This window comes from Electrona antarctica (genome assembly GCF_951216825.1).
Source record: "Electrona antarctica genome assembly, chromosome: 12".
NCBI classification, from domain to species: Eukaryota; Metazoa; Chordata; class Actinopteri; order Myctophiformes; family Myctophidae; genus Electrona; species Electrona antarctica.
In genome coordinates, this window is record NC_136793.1 from 21,435,629 (window position 1) to 21,459,806 (window position 24,178).

The window sequence follows — 24,178 nt, forward strand, 5'->3', positions numbered from 1 at the left end:
GCTTGGATCAAAAATGCAGCACATGCACTACTAAGCCACTGCACAGTAGCTGCGATGGAGATACGCATTATAGCTTATCGTTGCTGTCAGGCAGAAACATCCTATGTCTATATTTTAACTTATTTTTTAAAATAAATGCCCTACTTGATCATGCTACAGGGTCAGCAACGCATGCTCGACTTGAGCTTGTATAGATCTGTATACTTTTTCTACTTTTTAATTTGAATCCTGAAAAGTAACAGTTTTGGACATATGAAGTTTCCACCCAACAGAGACGTTGTGCTCATTATAACATTTTACAGCCTCTGTTTACTGGGCCGATGTTGATTTAACTCTTGACGGTGTAAACGGCAATCTGTGAGTTATATTCCTGATTTAATCATTGCCTGACATCAATAAAAAAATAAATAAAAAAAAGTTGGTGTAGGGGGGTAGATACGCGCTTATCTACCCCCTACACCAACTTTTTTTATTATTTTTTTTATTGACGTCAGCCGATGATTCAGCAATGTACAGGACTAGAGCCATGGCAAGCGACAAGCCACTCCCCTTGCGCTTCTTGTGCAGTTGAAATGCCTTTAATTTATACCCACAGTCAACTGATCACTGATCAGTAGGTCAAAGCAAAGAATGCAGGGCTTCCTTATCTTGCCTCACCAGGCATGCCAGTTCGGTGGGGTGGCACCACCGCAACACCTTGTGAGCTTGTAGATCAGCTATTTTCGCGCACAACCAAGTATAAATCAGGCGGAATTCTTTGCGTCGATCCAAGACGCGAGAGAGAGAGAGAGAAAGAGCAAACCAGGTGAAAGCTTTCCCTATACCATGGCCTATCATTAAATGTGTGCGTGTGCGTGTGTGCGTGTGTGTGTGTGTGTGTGTGTGTGTGTGTGTGTGTGTGTGTGTGTGTGTGTGTGTGTGTGTGTGTGTGTGTGTGTGTGTGTGTGTTTGCGCGTGCATGCCCACACATGTGTGTAAAGTTCAGATGTGAGGTCTTAACCGAGGCCATCTGGAGAGTCCATAAACCCCCTGTGTTCCTGCTCCGGGTTTTACAGGGGCCACGTCGAATGTCTGACCCCACAGGTCTCACATCCTCCCCCACTGACCCTCTCCACCCCCACCACCACCCGTAAGGGTCCGTTCTGGTGACATGTGTGCATTCTTTGAGACACAAATGGATAAACTAACAACTGAGGATTTTACTGTGTGGCCTCAGCCCTATCACGCACCCACGTGCACAGTGTGTCACACACACACACACACACACACACACACACACACACACACACACACACACACACACACACACACACACACACACACACACACACACACACACACACACACACACACACACACACACACACTCGCTCCTGTATCGGCCTCCACATAATCTCCCCCGGCTCTCTTCGTGTAACTGTAGTCTAGCCTCCATCAACCTCCACAACCCCCAGGACAGAGAGATCTTTGTGTGTGTGTGTGTGTGTGTGTGTGTGTGTGTGTGTGTGTGTGTGTGTGTGTGTGTGTGTGTGTGTGTGTGTGTGTGTGTGTGTGTGTGTGTGTGTGTGTGTGTGTGTGTGTGTGTGTGTGTGTGTGTGTGTGTGTGTGTGTGTGTGTGTGTGTGAGAGAGACACACACACACACACACACACACACACACACACAGAGAGAGGGAGACAGAGAGGGACAAGGCGGGATCCCTGTGTTAGAAGATAATAACAGAGCATCCTGTGCCATCTGTGGCAACGTGAGCATGATGGCGGAGAGATTGGGAGGAGAGAAGAGGCCGTGGCTTCTCCTTCAGGAGGTCAAACGTACAGCGAGAACCACCGACGACAACCCCAATCCCCTTCGTGCAGGGAGGGTGGTCTGTAGGTGGTCTCAGATGTGGGCCCTGCGGTACCCCTCAATCTTCCGGCTGGGAGATGGAAACCTCTCCTCCTCCTCTTGACAGGCTTCTGTGCAGCAGACACTGTTCAGACAAACCACGCGGCTAGCGTGTGTGTGTGTGTGTGCGTGTGCACGTGCGCATGTGCGTGCGTGTTGTGGTTAGGCTGCACAAGTTGCTGGACTTGACTGTGTGTGTGTGCGTGTGTGCGTGTGTCTGTGTGTCTGTGTGTGTGTGTGTGGATCTCATGTATGTATGATCCTTTGTGCTTCTTTTGTGCATCTCGTTTCACTACAGTCTCGTCTTTGTTATATCCCCAGTCAGTCCGGCTGCCTTTCTAGTGCTAAACAGTAAATACGTAGCCAGTCAGTCAGGCCTTTCCTCGTCTCTATCTATGCTGTCCATGCATAACCAGTCCCGTGCACACAGTAATATCCTCTGTGTTAATTTTACTCAGAGATTGCACCTCATAGCTTCTTCATTTGATTGCTTTCTTGTTGTGACGGGATGTTCTAGCTAGACAACATAAATATATTCTTTTATCTGTTGTCCTTGCTGAGTGTAACCTAGCCCGCAGTAACAAGCTTGCTTTATGAACATGTACAGTGGCAATTTAAGCATTCATTATATTATACATCTACGAGCGCTGTGTGCTTGTAGATCTGCTATTTTAGGTACAGGACACCATCGTACGACTAAGTATAAATCCATGGTTAGGGTGTGAAGAGACAGGGGAGATGAAGAATTGGAGTCTGATTGAGGGAATGCCAGAGATGCCAGGAGGAGAAAGCTTGATAGCTTTTCCTTTTTTAAATATCTCTACACTCCCTACACTCAGCATGCCCCGACTTGTAAAGAGACGCCAGCATTTCGAAGAATACTCTTGTTTACTTGGCTGAAAGTGAGTTGAAGTTGGCTCGCTATCTGCAACAGAAAAAGGCTGGACTGTTACTGTGGCTCTGTGTCAAGCAGCTGGCCAGTCACTTCCTCTTGACCTCTGGGTGGTGCCCCGTGAAGGTCACGCTGCGGCCGCCGGTCTCCCGTCCATGCCAGTGGGTTGGACTGGCCAGGAAACCGCCGACCGCCGGTGAGATGGACAAGCAGACCCAGCTATTATGAACACAATCACGATTCACGGTCATTACCATACCACTGTGATTGTTCCTCCAACTGTCATGTTGCTCTGAAGAGTTCAAAGGCTCATACGTGTTTGATCAAAGCACCTCTCTCTCTCTCTCTCTCTCTCTCTCTGTGTGCTCTCGTTTTTTCTTCTTGCTTTGTTCCCATCAATTCTTTTAAAACATTCTCTCACCTTGTGCAAATCACCACCTGCCCGGCCGGTTGGCATGCAAAGCGGCCCGGCCCGGCCTGGCCCACCACTTCAGCGTTTGTGCTGGTGGCAGCAGCAAAAGCAGCACAAGCAAGTCAGCCCCCTCCTTCAGAGGTGGCAGGGCATGACAGATGCCAGAGTCATGTAAAGCATGGAAAAATAGGCCTCTCCAAACAAAGTGGTGTCAGGTTGACTGCGTCAGCTCGCTCCCTGAACTGTCGAGGCGGCCCCCGCAGGACAACATGAAATTAAGTTGTCAAGTAGATGCCCGCTCCGCCAATCCCAGGCCACCGCGTCCGATCCAGAGGAGGCCACGCAGCGCAACTGTCAAAGAGCGAAGGAGATAAACAGCGTTTAGGCGAGGGAGAGTGCACTTGGCTGCTCTTGTTCCATCACCGGGGCTAAAGTAGTGGTTTGTTTCGTCACTCAAACGTCAGACACAGTGCTGACACTTCAGATCAGCTCTGTCGGTTTCCGGAGCTTGGAGCAAATTTGCTTTTCCTAAAATCTTTCTCCACACATGAACCCTAGCATCCTTATTCTGGGCATGTCACAATAGGGAGAACATTTGACAAAAATAGGCAAACGTTCAATGGAAATAGTCAATCTACAAGCTCACAAGGTGTCACGTTGCTACACGTTATGAACATACAGTATAGATCGACTACTTTTGCCATTGGGTGTACAATGGAGTATGTACTATGTAGGATTTAAGTGGTTAATGCCCTCTTCCCTGTTGATCCTCCTCTAGTGAGTATTCTTTTTCCAGCTTTCTTTCTGGACTCTTCCAGCAATTCTACACTCGTCCACTCCCTGCCGGGCTCATTTGACTGCCATTATGCATGAGCGGTGTTCACCAACCTGCTTATTTATACCTCTTTGACATTTATTTTGCTTATGCATGAGGAGCGCCACTCCGGTCGTTGCCGGGTGACATTCTCAGGCCTGCGGTCCAGCAGTCGGAGCCCATCAGCGGCAACACACTCCGGGGCAAGAGGGGCCAAATCAAACCGTAATGAAATCCCATTGTGACCCATGTTCCTCTATGAATTCTATTAACTCCCAACATAAACAATTGTTTTCATTATCGAAACAGGGAATCTGCGCTATATTCGCAGGCCCTGGAGGGTAAACAGAATAAAACAAAACATGATTTTCTTTTGCCAGTTATGGATTTATATGAGTTTAAATCGCATTCGAGATTTACTGGCTTTGGGCATTTTTGTAATAAGAATGTGCTGCGCTTTTCTCAAGTAGGGCTCATTGGAGCTGTGGAGGCCTTTGCTTTTATCTTCCTGATGAGAACATACGAGAAGAGACTTTTGCTTTGTTGTGTTTGGTTCAACCCCAAACCCTAAAGTTCTCTCTTGTTGTTTCTCTTTTTGCACACTATTAATAAAGATTTGACATTGTATGATTGAGGCGAACAAGCTGTTATTCTTCCTTTGATTCAAACATGTAACATATTCCAAACATCACGCCAAAGATTGGTGGGGTGTTTCGCAAAAAATCTCCAGTGACCACTGACCGGAGTTTCAAAGCAAACATGTATTTTTGCGGTGTCGCATGCAGCTCTGAGTTTTGAGAAGCGTAACCAGGAACATAGCGGGATGATATTGAATTGCTACTGTGTGAGACATGACCTGTCCAGTGAACTCTGGTTCCTTTTATACTGCTAGTTATGTTTGGTCCGGGGCCACTGAGGTCTGTGCTCCAGCGCGGCAGAGGAATGGCAACCACTTTAAATAAAAGGAGAGTAATTTGGCTGCAGAGCCCGGGGGCCTGGTGCAGGTCCAGCTGCAGAAGTTTGTGGCCGAAAAGGCAAATTGTCGCCTTCCCCCCTTTTTTTGCAGGAAACGCCCACAGACGGAGCTATGTTGACAAGGCCGAGCAAGTGGACATGGTTAAGTGGACAGAACAAACATTAGGACAAGGAAAGGGAGCAGATGCAGCTAAGTGGACAGCAAACAAAGGAGCGCGCTGCGAGGCCAGTAGTGGGCAGAGCTAAGAAGCCATGACAGGGAGATGGACAATGAAGAGAGAGAAAGCACACAGAACAGGGATGGGATGTTGCATTTTTTTCATTGTGGTCTATTGAAAGAATATGGAAATAAATGTCCATTAACTGAAATGGAGATGTTTCTTCGCTGAATCGAACCCTTGAGTTAACTCGACTTAAGCAATTCAGTTATATAATGGCCTCTACTTTAGAAGCACACAGGAACATCTTGGTTCAGTGTTTTCACAAACAGTCATTGTACTTGGAGCCGTGGAGCCAGTGATATCCCGTTGCAAAGTGAAGCTTTGAAAGAGGTGGAACCCAAAGGGGGATGAAACCCAAGTCGCCGAGAGACCCTGATTTAGTTGTCTGTCCTGTGTGTGTGAGGTGAATGCAGCTCCCTGAGGTGAAAACAAACGGGCCGGGCCTGCAGTAGCCTACGTGGCACCAGCCCGCGACCAACGTCAACGGAGGGCGGTCACACTCGGCCGGTGCCATGAAACGGGATCTGCCGACCCTCAATGGATCCTCCGAAATGGATCCCCTTCTCAGGGACTGCAGCACTGGGATGCCCCCCTGTCTCCTACCAGAGCCATCTGGTTCCCAGTACTGCATGCTCTTCCCACAGCCACACAAACCACAGTGAAAACGGATCGCTTTCACAGTCGAGATCAGGAACTGGAGACTTGGCTGGTTTAAAAGGAGGCTGAATGCCCAACGCTTTGGTTCGCTCTGTAGCAGCCTTTTGTGTTGCTGTTATTGTGTCCTCGGGAGCATGTTTTGTTGCGGTTTATCTGACAGCCTTTTGTGATCTGATACAGCAGTATTGCATGCGCTGTTCGCTCTTTGACTGGGTCAGTCAGGCGAGATTAAAAAAAAGGGGGACACTTTGAACATAAAAATCCTGAAGTCGGGAAGTTGAGATGAATGCATACTTTTGTTTGTTTCATTCAAAAGGCCTGCATCTTGATTAAAAAGGAAACTTACACTGTAGGGCAGGGGTCTTCAGCACAGGGTCCGGGACCCCTAGGGGTCTGTGAGGACACATTTCTACAGGGGGCCCTTATCTCCCATCTTTGTGTGATAGGAACATAATTTTACAGTAACCACTTGAACCCTATAGCATCCCTATTCCCTATTCTGAGGGGAACATTAGCCAGCAAATCAACAAGCTCACAACGCCTCGTCTCTCTCTCTCAGCTAAGTGGTCCTTGACCTGAACATTTTTGAAGACGCCTGCAGTAGGGCCTGAGTGTAAAAGCGGACCTGTACGGGTCATTATTTAAACTTCTTTAAATCCACAGAGGATGAGATTTGAAGCTCTGTTTTGAGGGTCATTGAGCGAATGAGTGTAAACCTCTAATTTAGGTGCACAAACTAAAATATATTTTCCTTAGTTGAAATCACAATGGAGAGTTATTTTGTGTTGTCTTATCTCCCTGAGGACAACATGTCATCTCTGTCGGATGGAAACCTCATTATGACTATTATTTTTCAGGATTCAAATAAATTGCAGATCTATAGCAGCTCACAGCTTGTAGATCGGCCATGTTCGTGAGACACAAGTATGATGAAGTCATTTAATGCCCCTAAATGACAAAAAGGAGAACAGACTTTGGGTGTTCGCTGAGGGTGTAAAAACAGACCCGTACGGATCACAGCGGACATCATTCTGCACAGAGCTAAATGAACTCAGGTTTATACAGCGGTAGAGGAGTGTGAGATGAAGGTACAACAGTGCCCTTGACTGCTGTGTAACCCTCCCAAATTCCATTCGCAGCTTTTCTTATGCGGAGGGAATCGGATTAAAAGTGTACAGAAAACTAAACAGACAGAGGAATACAGGCAGGACGGGGCCACCATCTGTAGTTTACAAAGATAGACAAAACAAACACGACGGGGCCTTTACTTTTTTTTCTCTGATGTGCTCGCCACTCTCTCTCTCTCTCTCTCCGAAACAGGCGTGCTGGGGATTCATTGGACACAGATGGATGCATGTTTGTGTGCTCCGCACATGGCAATGCTGAACAACATTGCAAAGGGAATGGAGTAACAGTTCTGGGGCTGCCTTGATTGAACTATAGACTTTATTGTACAGCACTATCCAGTGGTTCTCAAACATTTTCATTTCATTGATTTTCTTCCTTCAAAAAATAAATATATATATATTTTTTTTCCTTTCAAGATTCCTTGAACATTGCAGATGGTTGCGACGCATTATGAGCTTGTACAGTATCTAAGTTTAAAGTGGTTAAACTGATTTTGATTAACACATTTTGCTGAGGAACTCCTTCAAGGATCCCCGGGGGTCCCCAGACCCCTCTTTGAGACCCCTGGGGGTCCCCTGAGACCCCTGGGGGTCCCCGGGGTCTCACCCCTGGGGGTCCCCTGAGACCCCTGGGGGTCCCCGGACCCCTCTTTGAGAACCACTACTGCTGTTTGTTATATATGCATTATGCCACGGATCCCCATTTTTCAATCTCTGGGACCCCAATGTACACTGTCAAATCCTCACCGTTTATTTACTCTGAGAGTGTACAAAATGGAACCAATTGAGCCCATAAGGGTCCATTAGTTTCCATTTTACACTTACAGGTCCGTTAAGCCTAATTTATGCTCCGTCACACGATGGTGTGTCTCGCCACGAACGGCCCGAGAACAGCGCAGCCTGCAAGCTTACATCCAGGGTGCTTTATGAGCTTGTAGGTCGGCCATTCTTGGCGCGAGACACTGTCACGCGACTAAAGTATCAATCTGGCTTTAGGGTCATTTAGACCCCTGGTTGTCCCCTGACCCTGACCCCACTTTGAGAACCACACTTTTCCACATTGAATGGTTACCCAAAATGCCCTCCTGCGGTCTCCAGGGGGCGATGATCTCCACTGGGATAAGATGTTCCTTCGTCCTTGGCGTTTGTACTCTCATTGATATTCAGTATTAAAATGTACACATCTTGCAACCCAATGTCAACCCAAGTTTCGGTATGTTTGCAGATTTATCGCACAATCATCTTATAATAATCGAGTAAGTCGGTGTGAGTCCATCTCCATATATAAGAATAAACAGGGGGGGAAAAAAGTCCCAGCATGTCATTTTGTTTTAATGGTAGCATTGTATTTTAATTTTATTCACCAGCAAGGGAGGTCCCTTCATTTCAACCCCAAGCCCTTTATTTATCCTAGTCAGACCTCATCTTCCCTGCGCCCTGTAATCACGCAAAAGGCCTCAGAGAGAGAGAGAAAGAGAGAGAGAAAGAGATGTGAGTGAGGGGGGGGGGGGGGGGGTCTAATGGCTGCACACACATGCCCCTGAAACGGCACTGACAGTGCCTTAGCTCTAACCAAACCACATATAATTAACATTCTCCACATGCCAGCTAACCTGAGCACAAACAGGACGATCGAAAACAGGTGTGTTTAGCAACACCCCCCCCCCCCCTCACTTCTCTCTCTCGTTCTGTAACTCACCTCTCCGTGAGGTGTGTTAAGAATCGGGGATAACACTTCAATGTAAGCTGACTTGTAGAACGCCTATTTTTGGAAAGCCTCATGGTGTCCAAAGAGATTTGGCGAAGCGGGAAAAAAGAGCTCGCCAAGTATAGAGGCAACTTGTGTCCATTTGTTTACCACAGGAGGGTTTCTGTGTGGGAGTTGTCCGGGACGGGTGTCTGGTGTCCATCGGCGTGGATGAGGGATCCGTTTGTTATCGTTGGCAGCAACATCAAACATTGTTTGTACTTTTACATTGATACTGTATTTTGACGCCATTAACTTGGTACTTTTTGAATACAGGACTTTTACTTGCAACAGAGTATTTTTTTTATTAGTATGTGTGGTGGTGCTACTTTTTACTTAAGTTAAATAAATAATAATCAGAGTACTTCTTCCAGCGCTGGTTGCTGCACAGGAGTCTGGTGTCCATCGGTGCGTATACTGTACGAGTGGATGAGGGATCCGTTTGTTATGGTTGGGGCGACATGAAAGGCTGCTGAGCGGCTTGGCATGGGGAGCCCAGTTGTTTGCAGAGACATACCAGGCCTCTCTACAGCATGTCACACATTTAACCACTTAAGCCTGACACCGCCATACAATGAAAATAGCCGATCTACAAGCTCTCGACCGGTCCACGACCGGTCGACCGGTCGACACACACACACACACACGTGTGTGTGTGTGTGTGTGTGTGTGTGCATGTAATGTGCGTGTACATGCGGATCGATTTGTGTGTGCGAAATGCAATGTTGTGTGTGCGCGCATGTGTCTGTATGGGGCATTCGTGTGGGTATGTCTTTTCCATCTCCACATTGGTTTCATCCTAAAACACTGTGGCTCCTCCGCTGATGAAAATTGCTCTCTTTCTTTCCTACTGTAAGTCCCATCAAGGGATATCAGGAAGGACAGAGAGAGAGGGAGAGAAAAGGAGGGAGGGGAGAAATAGAGAGGGTGAGAGAGAGACAGAATGATGTGGGTAGACGTTGAGATTAATGCATGTTTTGTCACTGCATGTGTTTATCTGGGAACATCTGACATGAGCTGGCTGACAGGGAGATCATCTTACCATCCATTTGGACGAGGAAATGGGAGCAGAGCGGGGCTGAGAACGCCCCCATGCAGTGCAAGAACAGCCATTAGCAACAGTCAACCATCATGTTTTGCATCGTAAGCCATAGATCCTCCTTCTGCTTATCAAAGCCCCGAATGCCACGAAGAGCCCATATGGAGACATGTTCTCTCCCTCCAGAACACACGCACGCACGCACGCACGCACGCACGCACGCACGCACGCACGCACACACACACACACACACACACACACACAAGCAAGCCACAGTTTGTTTGTTTCCTAGTATAGGGGCCCAGCACGCAGCTGCACCACAGAGCTCCTTTTTCTGTGTATATGCCCAGGCCTAGCCCGCTGTGTTTGCAGGCGCTATCTGTTGTGTTTGGTGTTAATTTTATGGAGCCAGGGCTTTGTGCCGGCACCATCCATAACAATGGGAAGTGTTAAAGTAAACCAAGTGTTACTTCAATGGCGCTGCGCTGAGCAAGATGGAGAAAATTAGAGCTGAAGGGGAGAGGCGGGCCCAATCTGAGGGATCGTTAAACCACTTAAACCCCTGCATCCCAATTGTGGGGAAAGCTTTTCATAATATACACTAGCATAGAGACTGATGGACTCTGCTGCTTTGTCCCATCGCTCTCTCTCTCTCTCTCTCTCTCTCTCTCTCTCTCTCTCTCACCCCTTTTCTCTCCAGCTGTTTTCTCTCTTCCCCAACTATCCCGTCTATCATATCATTCCAAATGGCTTCATTTGCTCTACGCTGCACCACTTTAATTTGCAGTTGGGTTAGACTTTTTGGATGAAGCTGTCCCAAACATGCTAATTGTGTACCTTTGGAAAGCGAAGCAGAACCGAACATGTGCACTGCAGGCAGCAGCGTCTCTGCCGGTCCCGCCCTGGCAGCGGTGGAAAGTAACCAAGTACGTTTTCGTCTCCGTCGGGTGGACACCACTTATCTCCAAAACTGTTACTTTTCAGGATTCACAATTCAAAAAGTAGCAGATCTGCTACTTTTGATGCTTTTGCGTGACACTAGTTCAAGTATGGAGATAAGAGCAACCATTTACTACTCATGTACACTGCATCACATGGTAGACCTGCCATTTTTTAAAACGTTCTACAAATTCTGAAAGGGTTATGTAGTTTTACTTAGCACTGTGACTACATTTTGAGACTTTTGTACTTTTACTCAAGTTAGAATTTTTAATATGGGCCTTTTACTTGCAGTATTCGAGTATTTTTAGGCTATTGCTACTTTTACTTTTACTAAAACAAAGAATTCTTCCAGCTTGGCGCCCTGGCCTGGCCTGTGCTCTGCTGGGTGCATGAGGGCTTGTTTACTGTGGTGCCAGAGCTGCTCTGGAGCCACTTCACTTCACCAGCATGTGTTGAGTGTGGAGCAGGTTTCGCCTTCTGTTTGTTTAACCCTCCTAACCCTGTCTACTTAGTGTATGAAGGGAGCCCGCGCCCAGGCATCCTAACCCTAGTGTCTACTTAGTGTTTGAAGAGAGCCCGCGCCCAGGCATCCTAACCCTAGTGTCTACTTAGTGTATGAAGGGAGCCCGCGCACAGGCATCCACGTTTATTTTATTTATTTTTTGAGCACATATGGCTACATTGATTAGAGGAAATTGTACGGATCAGTGCCAGGGGGAAGTAATTGAACACGACACGTGCTTTGACTTCATGTTTGGTTGCTCGGCCTGTCCCTTGTATGGACATTCTATCAGCAGCTTGTTTGCAAGCTACATTGTCGGTGTCTTCATCGCATTTGTCAAAATCTGAATCTGCAAAAAAAAGAACTTCCATCTTCGCCTCTTGGAAGCCAAAACGACACTAAGTCCATCTGCGCTGTGTTCTGTCAAATATCCCTCCATCCCCATGTGGGAATTACTAAAGGTAAGACATTTTATCCCCTTTGATATGTTTGCTGATAGATCGTCCAACATCAATCAAAACATAACACTTTAATTGAGGGCCAAGGAGCTGCTTGAGGCTAAAAACCTTTTTATGCTTTTCATTTGTGATGTGAAACTTCAAACAGAGGTTTCTATTTTTTTTGTTGGTCTCTTTTTGGCAGAGCCTTCAGCCCACCGCTGACTCTGGCAGTGGGCTTACATTAGGCTCTTTCCATTACAGGGCTAAAATAATAGGGGCCACACCAGAAAGAGATGGAGGGCCATGTTTTATACTAGGTGCTAGCCGGCCGCTTTGGCAACCAGCCCCATGGACCTGTGGCTGCTGTGGTGAAAGAATGGAGGAGGGGATCTGCATGGAGGGAGAATTAGTACTTAGGAAGGATGGTAGTAGTAGTAGTGAGGCTATTTTGGGGACTCAATGAGGCCTGGGTTTATTGCCCAGCTTTCCGAGGCCGCAGCACTGCAACAAAAGCATCAAGGGAAATAGCTGTAGAGCGCGACCAATGCCCGATATTTGGGTCGGATCCCATCCCGATTCCTCCCGAGTCCTAGACCACCGATTAGCAATGGTTTGAACCATATTGTGTCAGATTCAATTCCAATCAATTAAAAGAATGTCTGTAGATCTGCCTAAAAATCTGTTCCCATCTGATGGGATGCAAAAATTGATATGCAGAACAGTGTGGGTATCTCTGAAGGCTGTGATTTTTAAATGGAAATGGCTGCTGGCACAGCCTGACAGTGGTGGAAAATACATTTACGCAAGCATTGTACTTTAGTAATCTTTTAGGTACAGTACTGTACATTTCATTTACACATCTACTTGAGTGTTTCTATTTCTTGACACTTCTACTCCAATACTAGTTACTTTGCAGATGTAGATTATTAACACAAAACATACATTAACCAATTAAGTCCAATTTTACACTATACAAAATGTATGGCTATAAAAATAGTCTATACAAGCTCTCTACACATTGTGAAGTGAAAACTTTTACTTTGACACTGTTAAGAATGTTTTCATTTGAATATATGCCTTTTACTTGAGTATTTTCATATTGTGGTGGTATTGTATTACTTAAGTAAAAAAAATAAAGAACTCTCAGTACTTCTTCCACCAATGGCTGCTGGCGAGTAGAAGGAGAGGCAGCCCCCTCCTCCCTCCTTCCCCCTCCAGTGTGGAACTCTGTAACCCACCACAGCTGGCCTGATTTGGCCCAACCCTGGCCCCTGTTCTTGCTTACCCTGACATTAATGAGCACCACAACAGTAATGGCTACCAGGGCGCTGTGGTAGACTGCATGATATTAGAGGTTTGATTTGAGGTCTGTGGCATTTCTTTGTACTAATAATGTGTCGCTGACGTGAAATGTCGTCGTCTTTTTGTTTTGTTTTGGAAGGCATCCTATAGCTTTAAATTTAAGCATGTGTGTGTGTGTGTGTGTGTTTGTGTGTGTGTGTGTGTGGGGGGGGGGGGGGGGGGGGGGGGGGGCTCACCTTTAGTAAGACCGCATACATATCACATCAGGATGAATTAGCTGTATCGGTCGTTCTCAAACGTTTTAATTTCATAGACCCACCCGATAATAACTCTGAGAGAGTCTGGAGTTGGACCCCTAAACCCTATGTGCAGTACTTCATAAATTGGGTACTGCACAGAGGTTTATTTTTCCCTCTTTGTCTACACCAAATCTCTTCGCCAAAAATAGCCAATCTACAAGCTCCGTATATCACGACAGACCTGTTATTTTTGCCGAATGTTTGCCTATTTTCACAGAATGTGTGGGAAAAAGTAAGCTATGCGCATGGCTGACCGTTGCGCAGCGCGGATAGAGTTTGTATTGATGGTGGTGTACATAACACACAGCACATTTCCAGCGGTTGTATGTATGCGTATCATGTAGCCAGCACTTGTTCACTATAATGGACTCACACTGCGAGGCTGCTGTGATGGAAATATTGCCCCTGCAGTCAAGCTCGTTCGGCTGTTCCCCTGAAGCGCCAAGCATATAATAAAGATGGAAGGAAGCTCTTTATGTCAGCCCTCTGCAAGGAAACAGTCATCTGTAATTATCGCTTGCCTTTCAACCCTCATAGCAAACACAACAAATAAGTGCTGTAGCGTGCCCTGGCAACGCGCTTCAGCGAAAACGCCTGTTTGCTTGTTTGCATGCTTGTTTGTTTGTGTTCTGGAGATCACATGACCATGGTACCATAACTCCCCCTCCCCCCCAACAAACTCTACCCCTCCGAACCCCACCCCACCCGCACCCCCCACCCCATTTCGGAGCATCAAGTGCATTTGAAGTCACAATGTGGAAGTCATTAGCCGCAAATCCGTACAAATATAATAACAGGGTGATTAACCCTCTCAGAATTATCCTGCGCTCTCTTTTTTTCTCTTTTCTTTTTTTCTGAAAAAGGCTGCTCTTGTTGCCGGGTTTGTGCGGTGTTCTGCAAGCGCAGGGCGAGTCTTTCTCGTCGTCCTCCTCCTCTGTTTCCCGGACTTTTTCTATTTGTAGATCTGCATATATTTTATAGGAGGAGGTTTTTCTTTTCCCCCCTCTCGCTCTGCCTTTCATGCGGTGGTAGTTCTGTTTCCCATCACAGCCTGTGATGAGACCACAAGAAAGGCCTGGCCCATGTGACGAGAGCGCCACGGTCGCTTGGTGACAGGGAAAGGGCGGGGTGTGTGTGTGTGTGTGTGTGTGTGTGTGTGTGTGTGTGTGTGTGTGTGTGTGTGTGTGTGTGTGTGTGTGTGTGTGTGCGTGTGCGTGTGCGTGTGTGCGTGCGCGCGTGCGCGTGCGTGCGTGTATGTAGGGTGCTCTGAGGTGACGATAGCCCAATCAGTGCACCATGGGCACCTCATCACGGACGGGGAGTGAAACACACGGCCCCGCGCTACTTAACCCATAGCGGGCCTGCTCTTTTTTTGTTGTTGACGGATGTGTGGCCGTCCACAGGGCTTTTAAATGCTCCATTCATCTTTATGATGGCCTCACTTATCTCAGAGTCCTTGCAGATCCACTACTTCCCATTCCCACCGCAAGCAAATGGTGCCTTAAGACCACATCAACCCCCCTCCGGCGGGCTGCAAAACGCTGCCATATTTACCATCTCGTCCTGGAAGGCGAGCTTGGCCACAGCAGGCGGAGATGATTGCCAACAGCAGTTCCTTCCAAGCAGCCCGTGTGCAGACAAGCACCGCCACTCCACTCCACTCCACTCCACTCCACGCTTTAAAAACTCCAGACTGAAAGTACCTCAGAGGAGAGGAGACATTTACAAAGTCACTTTGGATAGCTCTTTTTGATGCAGTGCGTTGAGCGCTGCACGCAGCAAAGTTCAGCCCATTACGGTCTCAATCCACTCCTCCCACAGAGTCGGTATCCGAAGGACAGGGAGCTTATTTGGGATGCACTTGCATGGTTACCTCTCTCTCCTGGCCTGATGCTATATCCTCGCTGGCTGCAGCCCGGTCCGGCCTCTGATTACTTGGCGATGGAGTGACTAATAACCGAGTCTCTGCCAGCACCAAACCAAACTCTCCATGGTGATCAGCCTGCGTTCCGTTGGCCATCCTGGCCAGACCTCCGTCAGCCCAGCTCAAAAGAAAAACCCAAACTCCTATTCTGTCCTAACCCATTAAGACCTGAGGCCGATTCTACAAATGCCTTCTAAATCAGTAGTTCTCAAAAAACTATTTTGTGTCAAGGAACCCCCCCCCCCACACACACACACACACACACACACACACACACACACACACACACACACACACACACACACACACACAATGACACACACCACAGACTCCCATAGGTGCATCACGGTACAATTGTGGTGAGACGCTAAATCGCTGTCTTCTGTGAAGTCATGTTCCACTTCAGCAGCAGGTCTCAAGGTGGATTTACAAATCCGCTGGCTGTTGTCTGTCTGGGCAGCCTCGGCAGAATGAATCTGCCGAGGGAGAGGAGCCATTTACAAAACATAAAGTGCCCTCATAATTACAGGATAGCCCAGCACCGCTGAAGCAGCAGCAGCAGTAGTTGTGTTGTAGTAGTCGTATAGTATAGGCTGCACCGCCGGTCAGGTGAGCTCTCTGTCAGCCAGACAAAGGCTGGCTGACGGGCTCTGGATCAACAACAACTCCTAAACGGCTTTAATTAAAAGCAACTTTGGCTCAGTCATACACCGAGAGCGCCCCTGGGCCTGGGCTTCTGATTTTATGCTCAGACGAAGTGTGGTTCTTTCGGGAAGTTGAAAGAACTGTGTGAACCGTCTGTGTGTGTGTGTGTGTGCGTGTGCGTGTGCGTGTGCGTGTGCGTGCGCGTGCGTGCGTGCGTGCGTGTGTGTACGTGTGCGTGTGTACGTGTGTACGGATGTACGGGTGTGTGTGCACCTGTGTGTATATTATTGTGTGTTGATGTTGCAAACTTGTACTTAGTTTTTCGTGAATCTAGTACTGTATGGCTAAACAGTGAACACATGACACAAGGATAGGAAAAGTGCATTACATTTTGTTCGTTCATTAGATCATAATGTGAACAAAGCTAAATGTAGGCTATTTTATCACTGGGTCTATTACAGTATGTAATATTGTGTAGCCTAAATCCAACCCCTGAATCGCCAGCCACATCGGGTGATGCCATCGTTCGCAGGGTTTTCTTGGTTAAAATGTTCCAACCAGGCCAATCAGCATCCTTTGAAAGCAACAGCGTAATACAACTGTGCTAGACATTTCAAAACAACAGTGCCGGCAATAAGCATTACTAATTGCCCCTTGATTCCTAAAGAAAGGGACTGTTTTTCGCTATATCATCTGACATACTGTAACCTATCTGACTAGTTAGTACCAGTGTTGTTTGACAGTAATGTCACAGCCTCTTGAGCTGCAGTGGGAGCACTTTCATAATGTGCTGAATAATGAAGTGAAACCAAATGGTGTGCCAGGCTGTGTATTTTGGCTCTGTTTTACACTGTTTTGCCGGAGGCACATGTTTATGAACATTTAATGGACTTATCTTATCTTATCTGGTCTCTTGGGAAAGAGTTGTGCTGAGTATGACGCTATAGTATGAACTGGCTCAGAATCGTTTTATTTGTCACATCACAGATTTACAGATTTACACATAAGTGGGTGAAATTATGTTTTGTTTGTGCACGCTCCTCAACAATTTTGTAGCATTCCGTGAGAAGAGAGGGGGAAAGCGATTAATTAAAACAGAGATATATGCACACAGTATATACATATCCATACAGATAGCATATGTGATACACATCATGCAGGTGTGTACATGTTGCACATTGACGGCGCCAATTTCCTCAGCTCCTATTAACAAACGTAGGGCGGCTGACTTCCTGTCTTCCTCCGATTGTTCAAATTCATTCCAGAACTTTGCTGTAGGCCTATAGGGCTGATTTATGCAAGTGACACAGAGTGGTACAGTGTGATGATGTGTTCAGTTGTGACGCTGCTGTGGGTCAACCCGCGCGACCCTTAGCTGGGCGAGAGAGGTCTGTAAGGCGGGGAAGACACCTCCCTCTGCAGTGGTGGAGGTGGTGACTTCAAGTCATTGTTGTTGGGCAGAAACCCCTTATCTCCATATTTTAACTTAATAGTATTTTTTCGTAAATGAACGCCCTACTTCACGTCACACGAAAGCTTCAAAGGTAGCAGATCCACACGTGTTTTGAGCTTGTCGATCTGCTACTTTTGCTATTTATGAATTTGAATCCTAAAAAGTAACAGTTTTGGACATAGTACGAGGTTTCCACCCGACAGAGGTGAAGTAAATGTAACAATAATAATAATAACAATAATAATAATCTTTATTTAAAAATTCACATAAAAGCAAAAAACTGAACAAGGGTAAAAGACAAAAGTAATAGCTTAAAATCTGGTCAGTAGAATTCGTTAATTTAAGATAAGGTTACAATAAAATCAGTTAAAATCAAGGTCTAGAAATACCACAATATTAAAATAGGCCTACTCAAGTACAAGTAAATGGAGGAGGTGGGGCCGGGAGTGGCTTATTGTCGGTATCAGCCGGTAACACGCGGTAACTGTCCCGCAACAATGCGTTAGAACCCTGGGTGATGGATTGCTGAGGTGGAGCGCCACACCTACCATCAGCTCCCAGTACTTCCCGCATGACTTGCCGCACCCAAGCTGTACTAGTTGTCATACGCTGAGCTGGCGGTGCCCGTTAATGTATGATTAACGTGCCCGTTAATGTATGATTAACGTTAATGTGCCAAGTAATTGTTGCGAGTAAATAAAAATCACACCCGTGTGAACTAACTGAGTGGTGCAACTCCCCTCTACCCCTCCCCCCCTCTCTCTCTCTCTCTCTCTCTCTCTCTCATTAGCAGGCAACAGTGCAGCACTATCTCTCTCTCTGTTTCTGGCACAACAGCGCCACTTTTGCCCCTACAAGTACTCTAAACATAGTCGCATAGGTACATATAGGTACATAGGTTAAGACGGACATTGCTGTTCCTTCGAGTGGTTGCACCACCACGCCTCTGAGATGTAGTGCGGTAAGCAAGCATGGAAATGCTCAAGTAAAGTAAAAGTACCTCAAAAGTGTACTTAAGTACAGTTATACTTGAGTAAATGTACTTAGCTCCTTTCCTACCCCTGTCCCTCTGTAAGTGGACAGACACCCAAGAAGAGACCACAGAGTGTAGCAGCAGAAAAGAGGAGGGAAGAGGAAAAGCAGAGGACAGCGGAGGGAGGTGATAAAGAGCGAGTGGGTGGGAGGAAGCCAGAACAACTTGGGTCTAATTTATACTTGGCTGTTCATCGTGTCGCGCACCACAAACACCCGATCCACAAGCTCACAGTGGTGTTGCACCGTGGCGCCTTGCGATCTTGTAGATTGGCTATATTTCCACACACAGACACACGCAACTAGTGTTTAACTCAGGCTTGGCTTTTTGGACTGCAAAGCGGGGAATCCGAAAGAGACTTTTGCACCACAGCTGGCTCACCATGGGGGCATAATGACTGTCACATTGCGAGGCATGAGCTCATGCTCAACTGAGACGGCGTGGCGATGATGAAAGGGACCGGTCAATTGGCTCACCATGTACATAGATGATGAAAGGGACCGGTCAATTGGCTCACCATGTACATAGATGATGAAAGGGACCGGTCAATTGGCTCACCATGTACATAGCAACGAGAGCCTCCCTGGAGCCCGGCCAAAACACAGTGCCGGGCGGAAACCTCCTATCTCCTTATTTCAACTTTTTATTGTTTTTGTTTCGTTTTTCTTGCCCTAATGCCCTAATTTGACAAGCTACAGTGTCACACAAAAGTAGCAAAATTAGCAGATCTAGAAGCTGAGTGACTTGTCAGCTAATTTGTGCTATCTTTGGAAATCAATTGTGAAAGTGGTTTAAATCTGTCTGTGGGTTTTATACATATTTAATCAATGAAAAGTATTAAGAGCTTGTGACTAAATAGTAACAACGTTGTATCTGTTGGACCAGATAGGATCTTTTCCATTTCCTGAAAATCTTTTCAGTTTTGGACATGAAAGGTTTCCACCCGACATCGACGAAATGTGGAAGTCTGTTTGATTGACAGGAAACGATAGCAGGCTGTTTAATACCGTCGCATGTGTTCTCTTGCATTACCGCAGCCAGGCTAACACCTCTGAAGCTAAATGCAAATCCATTCTAAAGCATCTAGAATTTGCATGTTATCGCATTGTCGCAGCCGTTGCCCTTGTTGTGACATGTCTGGATTTTTGTGCGTGTGTCTTTTAAGCGACAATAAAAAATATAAAAAATAAAGACATATGTTGTTAGTGTCAGATGTTTTTTGTGTGGATTAAGTCATTCCTAATGCCCTGGCTACATTGAGGCAGTTAACAATTTAATGGCATTTATGAGTTCCTGCAATATAACTATAACTATAATAATTTATCAAAGCGCTGAATGAATATCCCAATTTTAATCAAAGCAGGAATTCAGACTTTGCGGCTAAAGCCTAATTTGTTATGCTTCCTCATGCAACGGCATCGTGCGCCAGACATAGCCGATGTACGTTGTATGTAAGTCCACAACACAGCACTGGTGCGTCGTGTTGTGGGCTTGTAGATCGGCTATGTTTGGGGCACACCACCGCCGTACGACAAAGTACAAATCGGCTTTAAAACTCTCTTGACAGGAGGTCGCCTGAGGCTGAGTGTGATGAGCTATGATGGCTCACTCGCCATTGTTTATATGACTTCTCTGTTTCAGAGAAGAAAAGACTCATTCCGACCATTGTTTTGCTTTGGGGACCATGCTCTCTCTCTGTCTCTGTCTGTCTGTCTCTCTCTCTCTCTCTCTCTCTCTCTCTCTGTCTCTCTCTCTCTCTCTCTCTCTCTCCCTCTCCCCCCCCCCCCCCCCCCTCTCTCTCTCTCTCTCTCTCTCTCTCTCTCTCTCTCCCTCTCCCCCCTCTCTCCATTTGTTCTCCCCCTCCACCATATGGTTGTCATATATTTCCTGGAAATTCAAACCATGTTTGCTTTAGCTGTATATCTGCAGGTCTCTTTTTTTCTCCTTCTAAGCTCTTGTGAAACTCGGGTTGACATTAATTGAAACAATACCAAGTCGTGATTGATCTCACTTTGACACGCTCGGTCGGGCCAATGGTACGAATTGAGACTGGGCAGAAACTACAAGTTATATTCCAGAGGCTTATCGTCTATTATCATTCCAAATGCATTAACAAAATATATATATAAAAAAAAACATCCAAGACCATTGACTCAACCTTAGATTCTCAAACAATTGTATATAGATGTCTGCCTTTAACATGCCTGCTTAGAATCACTTATTCTGATCCTTTACTCCATACACTGTCTCTTAACGTCGGGTCCAGGGACCACCAGGGACTGTCTCAAATGGACCCTTAAATGAAAACATTTGAGAATCAATCGCTGTCACAATTGACCTTTATTAGGTGTCACACACAGGGGTCATCATCATGTTGGCTTGTGGTGGACACCACAGCTCTTAACACTCTTAACAGCTCTTAACAGCTCTTAACACTCTCTCTCTCTCTCTCTCTCTCTCTCTCTCTCTCTCTCTCTCTTTCTCTCTCTCTCTCTCTTTCTCTCTCTCTCTCTCTCTCTCTCTCTCTCTCTTTCTTTCTCAAATGGAACCAAATGGACCATTTGGTTCCATTTGTATACTCTCAGAGTTATGAGGGTCCGACTCCTTGCTAATAAAAAATTTGAGAACCACTTGTACTAATTGGACTCCTAATGTGCTAGTGTCATAGCAAAGAGAGACTTGACATTCAGTAATTGGGTCTTATGATCAAAATAAGAAAATTATAATGGTGTGTAAAACAGAAGATCTAAAAATGTTCCATGGACAAGGCCAAGTCTTTGCTACGGACATATTGATGACCCCAGTGGACACATGCACAACAGACAAACTTAACACTCTCTCTCTCTATCTCTTTCTCTGGCCCGCAGAGTGCTACACTGCTAATGGCGAGGACTACAGGGGCATCCAGAACCAGACCAGCCTACAGGGGGGGAAGCCCTGCCTCTTTTGGAACGAGACCTTCCAGCACCCGTACAACACCCTGAAGTACCCCAATGGAGAGGGTGGCCTGGGGAGCCACAACTACTGCAGGTGAGGAGGGAAACCTGAGGACGGTTCTACAAATGTCTTCTAAATCCTGACAGTTTTCAGAAAACCCCATGTTTCTATGTCAGTGGTTCTCAAACATTTTCATGTCAAGGACCCCCAGGAATATATGTATTTGGCTGCCGACCCTCATCTGACAATATGTTGTTCCAGGGACCTCCCCAGAAGCAAAGATTTGACTTAAAAACGCTAAATAGCAGATCTACAAGCTCGTAGCGCTATGAGCTTGTAGAGCTGCTATTTTATGTTATACAATACCTAAAGTATAACATAATGCTTAAAACACCAAAAGGGGTTCCCGTTCTGAATGGGTTAAGCTACCAGTTCTATGAAAATAAAACAAGGGACTATAGCCCCCATGAGCACTTCAAACCTACATACTTTGACTATGTGGCAGATCTACAAGCTCACAACTTGTGAGCTTGTAGATCTGCTACTTTCAAAAACATCTAGAGGAAGATTTATTTTTTTGCAAAATGTGGCATATTTCTGAAACATTTTAACAACCCAAATCTGGTACAAATGATATAGTTTCAGATGGGGGTCCGTGGACAAATACACATTCATTTGTGCATCCTTGACATGAAAATGTTTTAGAACCAGCGGTTTAAACAATAATAAAACAATTTGGATGTAAGCCCAAATAAGCAACTACATTTTAGGAACAAGCCCAAAAAACCACAACCCGCAACTACCAATATTTACAAGCCTGACGTCGCTTATAATAAGCAGACCTTGCAACACTGCTTGTGGCTGTTTTCGACTACAAGAACCGAGTGAACCGTTCCGTGCCATCTCTAACACAGGTTCATAAGGTTCTCAGTGAACCGTTCCGTGCCATCTCTAACACAGGTTAGTGAACCGTTCCGTGCCATCTCTAACACAGGTTCATAAGGTTCTAGTGAACCGTTCCGTGCCATCTCTAACACAGGTTCATAAGGTTCTAGTGAACCGTTCCGTGCCATCTCTAACACAGGTTCATAAGGTTCTAGTGAACCGTTCCGTGCCATCTCTAACACAGGTTAGTGAACCGTTCCGTGCCATCTCTAACACAGGTTCATGAGGTTCTAGTGAACCGTTCCGTGCCATCTCTAACACAGGTTGATAAGGTTCTAGTGAACCGTTCCGTGCCATCTCTAACACAGGCTGATAAGGTTCTAGTGAACCGTTCCGTGCCATCTCTAACACAGGTTCATAAGGTTCTCAGTGAACCGTTCCGTGCCATCTCTAACACAGGTTAGTGAACCGTTCCGTGCCATCTCTAACACAGGTTCATAAGGTTCTCAGTGAACCGTTCCGTGCCATCTCTAACACAGGTTAGTGAACCGTTCCGTGCCATCTCTAACACAGGTTAATGAACCGTTCCGTGCCATCTCTAACACAGGTTAGTGAACCGTTCCGGATCTTAACCCGGACCTCAGGGTAGGAAATGCTGGCCTACACACAGAGGTCTCTGTGTGTTGCCCCGAAGGTTCCAAAGATCAGACATTACTTTACACTTCTGAATATCTTTTATCAGTGAATATCCCAGCAGAACGTGTAGTCCTGTCAACACAAGGACGCAGCCATGGCATGCTACAACTACAAGCAAATGTTTGTAAAAGCAAATCTCCATCCCTCATCCCAGGAACGTCAGAGGGACATGGCGCGGTGGCTTTGGGTCTCCAGAAAGCCCCAATCCATCCGTCAGTCATGCCCCATGTAGGACTGTCAACGTTTGCATGCATGACTGTCCAACTTGTGTATTTGTATTGAGCCGCACTCCTTCGCGAGTCAAGACAAATTTCAGCGGAGACTTCCAGAACAGTGGCTTGGCCCAGATAGCCGAGCCATGAGAAAAACCGTACATCTCTTCCCCCCAAAAGCCTCTGAAACGTTTTCTCTAAGTCATGGTCGTAAACTCATAAAGCAACAATGCTTTGAAGTGGCAATGGACGGATTTGTTTAAACTTGGCCCCGGACGTGCATTCTGAAGATTTATGCGTAGGGATATATACAGCGGATTGAGGAAGGCTTTCGCCACACATTAGAAGCTTATTATATTCGACAAGTAGAGCAAAAATGGACATCTTCATTGTTTAGATTTGACATATTTTGGCAATTGTGTGATACAGTGAGAAATATTCCCCCCCCCATACTGTCTACACACTAACAGACCATAGCTTTGTTACGTCTTGACAGAAGGGTTTCAGTCAGTATGGACTCCGGTCAGGATTGAAGCTCTATTTCAGTCCCCCAGACAGACTTCTCTCAGACTGTCTAAAGAGTCACTCATCAGCGATGCACAGTGAAATCCCCCGGTGATCATTTAACAATTCGTAACTCTGTGTGTACAAATGTGTCTGAAAGTGTACCTTTGTACATTTTCAGAAAGGGTTTGATTTGTTGGGATAGGGGATATAGAGGGAATCCATGCCTCTGTGTTTGATATCCCCCTCTCTGGTCATTCATTTCTTATCCTTCATGCTGATATGTTTTATCCCTGCTTCTGCTCTGGTTATTAACCCATTCTGGGCGGGAGCCGGGAACCCCTTTTGGTGTTCTAACCCTTCTGGACGGGAACCCCTCTTGGGGTTCTGTACAGTATGTAGCCTACAGTATTCTATTATATTCTGATATATCAATATTTGAAGTATTTCAGAGAACCGTAGGTCAGTGTTGATCATATACTGTAGGTTTCCACCCGACAGAGACAATATGCATTCCTTTAGGGAAATGACTGTCGCTGTCGGATGTGTTTGATGTTTATGTTTGTGTTTTTAATCACAATTAAACAATTTAATAAGTAAAAATGTGTTAATCCCATTAACCCTGGCGTCCCT

General features: G+C 46.1%; 1 protein-coding gene across 3 annotated transcripts in view; it reads left to right on the forward strand.

Moving 5' to 3' along the window:
* Positions 1-24,178, forward strand: part of kremen1 (kringle containing transmembrane protein 1) — a 119,979-nt gene that overhangs the window by 48,440 nt on the left and 47,361 nt on the right. For all 3 annotated transcript variants that reach the window (XM_079515459.1, XM_079515457.1, XM_079515458.1), the window contains exon 2: positions 21,179-21,341. In XM_079515459.1, coding sequence (XP_079371585.1) covers positions 21,179-21,341 — 163 coding nt within the window. The remainder of the gene's footprint in view (positions 1-21,178; positions 21,342-24,178) is intronic.